At 43.6% G+C, this 5,929-nt stretch overlaps 1 protein-coding gene across 1 annotated transcript; it reads left to right on the forward strand.

Annotated features, from left to right (window-relative positions):
• Positions 1-657: 657 nt before the first annotated feature.
• Positions 658-2,966, forward strand: LOC124776146 (the record flags this gene model as incomplete). The annotated part of the gene is made up of 4 exons (XM_047250983.1): positions 658-746; positions 882-907; positions 1,305-1,330; positions 2,919-2,966. Coding segments are annotated over exons 1-4 (189 nt in total), but the record flags the coding sequence as incomplete, so codon positions are not given.
• Between the last annotated feature and the right edge of the window lie 2,963 nt (positions 2,967-5,929).

The following is a 5,929-nucleotide window of genomic DNA, read 5'->3' on the forward strand; positions in this document are numbered from 1 at the left end:
GGGATTGTTGCAGAAGAATCCAGCTAACGTACTAAATAATTATGATGATTAGGCTACGGAGGTTGGTCAGAGGATGCAGATACTGCATCAGGAGGCAACGGCAGCAACTGAAGAATAGAAGGAACGTAATAAAGTGCAGTACGACAAAACACAAAATCCTATGCAGTTTAGCAAAAACGATCGTGTATCATCATTTGATGAGATTGTACAGAGGGGAAGGTCCAAAAAGTTGGTCAGTGGAGACTACCATACGCAGTAGTAGACGTAAAAGAACCAAATGTAGCGATTAGGATAAAAGGTCAAAAATGTGTAAAGGTGCATGCCAACAGATTAAAAGAGGTTTCTTGATATGAAGTAGCTAGGTGAAAGGAGTTTTGAGCGAAGTAGAGCTTTGATGTAATGTAAAGTGACAAAAAGAGTTGAGGAAGTAATGCAAACGGGCTGTGAGAGTTATTTTAAATTGAAGTAAAATGGTTGTTAAAGTTTGTTGAGTTAACGTAAAAAGACTGCGGAAGTTTTACTGAATTGGAGAGACTGAAAGAGCTTTTGATTTAGCGATGACAGGAGGACAAGGATTGAGAATGATGGACTTAATCATGCTGATAGGCATAGTGCTGAGCAGTACAGCGGGGAACGAGACCCTGAGGACGCAGCTAGATGTGCAAGTGCAACGATTCCAGTCGGCTGCAGGAGTTTATTATGATAATAAGGGAACTGCAAGTTAATACAGCACCACGTGGAGGATCGTGAGTTATTTTAATTTAAAGGAATTGCACGACAAATTCGAGAGCACGTAGCAGGCAGCAGCAAGGGCAGTAGGAATTTGGAAGGCAAGACTGCCAGCGGTTAAGCTATGTACGACAGAGTGTGAACACACGCAGCAAGCAGTCGGTTGACACGCTCAATAGTAGAAGCTCAAGAGTTGGTAGGACAAGTAGCCAGACACGAACAGAGTCGTTAGAAACGGGGAATTTTAAGCTTTATTGGTGAAGCTAGTAAAGTATTATTTGGAACGCTAGACGAGGATGATGCCTCCTTCTTTAAGGCTAAAACTGATACATTAGAAGAGCAGCAGAGAGAACTACTTCGGTTGTCAAAGGAGCAGGTAACCGCTGTCTTTTATTCAGTCGATAAACGCAGTAGTAAAGAACGAGAAAATAATAGCTTATGGGATCCGGAAGGTAAGTGATAATGTAGAGGAATTCGAAAACAGTACCAATAATAAGGTATAGCAAGCGATGATTTTGTTAACAATAACCGAGCAATTTGTAAGATAACGGCGATATTCAATAAGCTAGAACAAGAATATGATTTGCTGATTAATGCAATAGTGAATACACAAAAAGTGCTGTTGAAACCACAATTTCGTGAATCCGGTGCAAATTGTTACGTGTTTAGAATTGATTATAAATGAAGGACAAAAAGCTTCCTATTGAACCAACCGAAGACCAAGGGTAACAGTTGTTAAGAATAATAGTCATAGATACACTACTGGCCATTAAAATTGCTACACCACGAAGAAATGCTGATGATAAACAGACATTCATTGGACAAATGTATTATACTAGAACTGACATGAGATTACATTTTCACGCAATTTGGGTGCATAGATCCTGAGAAATCAGTACCCAGAATAACCACCTCTGGCCGGAATAACGGCCTTGCTACGCCAGGGCATTGAGTCAATCAGAGCTTGGATGGTGTACAGCTGCCAATGGAGCTTCAACACGATACCACAGTTCATCAAGAGTAGTGACTGACGTATTGTGACGAGTCAGTTGCTCGGCCACCGTTGACCAGACGTTTTCAATTGGTGAGAGATCTGGAGAATGTGCTGGCCAGGGCAGCAGTCGAACATTTCGTGTATCCAGAAAGGCCTGTACAGGACCTGCAACATGCGGTCGTGCATTATCCTGCTGAATAGTAGGGTTTCGCAGGCATCGAATGAAGGGTACAGCCACGGGTCGCAACACATCTGAAATGTAACGTCCACTGTTCAAAGTGCCGTCAATGCGAACAAGAGGTGACCGAGCCGTGTAACCAATGGCACCCCATACCATCACGCCGGGTGATACGCCAATATGGCAATGACGAATACACGCTTCCAATGTGCGTTCGCCGCGATGTCGCCAAACATTGGTGAGACAAATTTGATGCTGTAAACAGAACCTGGATTCATCCGAAAAAATGACACTTATCCATTCGTGCACCCAGGCTTGTCGTTGAGTACACCATCACAGGCGCTGCTGTCTGTGATGCAGCGTCAAGGGTAACCGCAGCCATGGTCTCCGAGCTGATAGTCCATGCTGCTGCAAACGTCGTCGAACTGTCGTACAGATGGTTGTTGTCTTGCAAACGTCCCCATCTGTTGACTCAGGGATCGAGACCTGGCTGCACGATCCATTACAGCCATGCGGATAAGATGCTTTTCATCTCGACTGCTAGTGATACGAGGCCGTTGGGATCCAGCACGGCGTTCCATATTACCCTCCTGAACCCACAGATTCCATATTCTGCTAACAGTCATTGAGAAATCGGTTGGAAACTTTCCTCATATCAGCAAGTTGTAGGTGTCGCCACCGGCGCCAACCTTGTGTGAATGCTCTGAAAAGCTAATCATTTGCATATCACAGCATCTTCTTCCTGTCGGTTAAATTTCGTGTTTGTAGCACGTCGTGGTGTAGAAATTTTAATGGCCGGTAGTGTATTTTTATTGTCGGTAGTGTATTTTTAGTGTCGGCAATACGCTAAGTTATATTTTAAATGTACCACTAGTGGATAGTAAGGAATATAAACTTTATAAGATATGGCCGATAGTACAAAGAGGCTGTTTATGTATACCTGAGAAAGAGTTTTTGCTGATGGATGACGCCAAACGGCAGTATGCGCAACTGTCCAGAGACCAGTTGGCCTGTAAAAGCGTAAATGAAAAACATCAAATATGCAGGCAAACATTTGTACTAATGTCATCCAACGACCATGAAAGGTGCGAAGCCAGGATACTTCAACCAGTAAGAGCAATACCCCCTGATTGTAATTTAAAATATATAGCACTAAACGAAAGTATCTAGACGCAGATACGGAACAACGTATTGTTCTTCGTCCCAAAGGACGCAGGGTTAACAGTGCTCTGTAATGACTCGCCACTGGCGGATCTCATTATATGAGGAACGGGCAAATTAAGCTTTAGGAATAAGTGTAAGGGGTATGGAGCACAAACTATGCTCCAGTCACAATAGCAGTAAGCACTTTGTAGTTCCTACACTAAACATAGATTTAGATTGCTGTATTGTAGAAAATGAGAAACAAGAAGTGTCAGACATCCCGGTACTTCTAGCCCTAGAACGCGTTGTAAGACATTAAAAGCAGCAGACAGAAAAATTGAAGACCTGCAAGACGAAATAGAATACCAGCAACTGACTACATGTAAGGGATGGTCAGTGAGCTAGTATTCCAAGTGGGGATATTCGGGATCACTTGCTTTATTGATAATATTATGTTGTTGTTGTTGCATATAGTGCAAGGGTTGTAGATGGTGTGGAAAACAGCTATGTGGATTGAGCAACAGGTGCTGTGCTAGAATATGTGTAACCAATAACACGGTAACTGGAAGTCCCAAAAGACAAGTAGTTAGGTACACTCCCAGCCCTCTCACCGAGCCCGGTAGTGAGGAGGAAGAGGAGAGGACGGTGAGTCTCACACCGCACCCAGACACAGTGGGGTGGAGAGAACGGAGTCAAACTCCGCATCCAGCCAAAGTGACAGGTAGAGACACGCCAGTAATGCAGTCTCCGATACTCCGCACCGACAAGCGATTGGTAGTGAAACAAATAGCAAATAACTTGACTACAGTAGAATGTGTATATATTAAATGAATGAGGCACAAAAAGTGTATGTGTAAACACAGATGTAAGGCTCTCACTGGATTACAAGTTAAAAAGATTATAGAAAGACTAAAAAACCTGAGACTTAATGTAGTGGAAAGGATGCGTGAAACAAAAAGACAAAAGAAGGTGTACATGAAGATGTAACGTATTAGATGCTATGAAGTGTGTACAGAACTTTGAACGATGTATATTACGTAATAAGGTACTAGAAAGAAAAATTTATGTAAAAATGTCAAGGTATATATACCAAGGACTGAAGATTTGTGTAAAAGTACCATGTAAAACCGTAAAATGTAACCTATGTATTATGTGACTAATCAAAGTAAACAAGAACTTATGGAGGCACAAAAAGAAAGTCAGACATTTCATAATCTCTGAGGACAGAGGGGAGGTGTCGTAAACCTCAATATGATTACCTGATATTTTAACTAACACTCGAATTGCAAGCATTCTGAAGTCTCGATTGAGCACCGGCGGCCAGCCTGGATACTCAGTCACATTTTGTAAATGAGAGAAACCTTGGGCTGACTCCTCGGTGCCGAGTAACAAGCACGAGGAAGGTCGCGGAGCAGCAGGCCAGGGGAAGCGTCATATAAGTAGGAGGGCGCAAAAGCACTCTCCCTCAGTGAGTACCCAGTTACTCTGTCACCAGCAGCGTCGCCGCGTTCTCTGAAGAAGCGCCAGCCGGCACCTACCCGCTGGATTCCATAGCACTAGGCCTCATCCGTCAATGTTACGCTGAGCTCACAGCCGCAGTAGCGAGCTACGGGGACAGAACCTAGGGCAGTCACATGGGGCTAGACTAGCTAGTGCCGGAGGAATCATCCGATTCTTACTTGTACGTGTAGTTCTTGCGAATAGAACCTGGTTTCCTTCACCTAGTCGAGTAACTTTGAAACATTGAAGCTTTAGTAGGTCCTCGATGTCGGAGGTCTTTAAGAAGCTGCGCACGAATAGCAACTCACAAGGGAACCTCCCTATCGCATCCCCATCAGATTTAGTTATAAGTTGGCACAGTGGATAGGCCTTGAAAAACTGAACACAGATCAATCGAGAAAACAGGAAGAAGTTGTGTGGAACCATGAAAAAAAAATAAGCAAAATATACAAACTGAGTAGTCCATGTGTAACGTATGCAACATCATGGAGAGCGTGAGCTGAGGAGCGCTGTGGTCCCGTGGTTAGCGTGAGCAGCTGCGGAACGAGAGGTTCTTGGTTCAAGTCTTCCCTAGAGAAAAAAAATTACTTTCTTTATTTTCGCAAAGTTATGATCTGTCCGTTCGTTCATTGACGTCTGTTCACTGTAATAAGTTTAGTGTCTGTGTTTTGCGACCGCACCGCAAAACCGTGCGACTAGTAGACGAAAGGACGTGCCTCTCCAATGGGAACGGAAAACATTTGATCGCAACGTTATAGGTCAACCGATTTCTCCACAGGAAAGCACGTCTGATATTTTCTATACGACACTGGTGACGGCATGTGCGTCACATGACAGGAATATGTTGTCGACCCACCTAACTTGTACACTTGGCGAATGGGTAAAAAGATTCGTCTACCTTGCCCGATTTAGGTTTTCATGTGGATGCGGTAATCACTCCCAAAAAAGTGATGAAAACATAAGAGTTTGTCACATAAACTGAAAATAAAAAATTAAACTTTCCACTCGAGGGAATACTTTAACCAAGGACCTCTCGTTCCGCAGCTGCGCACGCTAACCACCGGACCACGGCGCTCGTGCGCTGACATTATCCTTGATGTTGCATATCTTGCGCATCGACTACTCAGTTTGTATATTTTGCTTATTTTTTTTTCATGGTTCCACACAACTTCTTCCTGTTTTCTCGGTTGATCTGTGTTCAGTTTTTCAAGGCCCATCCACTGTGCCAACTTATAACTAAATCTGAGGGGGGTGCGATGGGGAGGTTCCCTTGTCAGCAGTAGACAAGACTGACGTAAACTCCCCTGTAACATAGCAACGTGTGCAGGAACGCTTGTTAACGCGACAGTATTTCGTATATGACTGATCACACCTGTTTAACTTCA

The sequence above is a fragment of the Schistocerca piceifrons genome, chromosome 2, assembly GCF_021461385.2.
Source record: "Schistocerca piceifrons isolate TAMUIC-IGC-003096 chromosome 2, iqSchPice1.1, whole genome shotgun sequence".
Lineage (NCBI taxonomy): Eukaryota > Metazoa > Arthropoda > Insecta > Orthoptera > Acrididae > Schistocerca > Schistocerca piceifrons.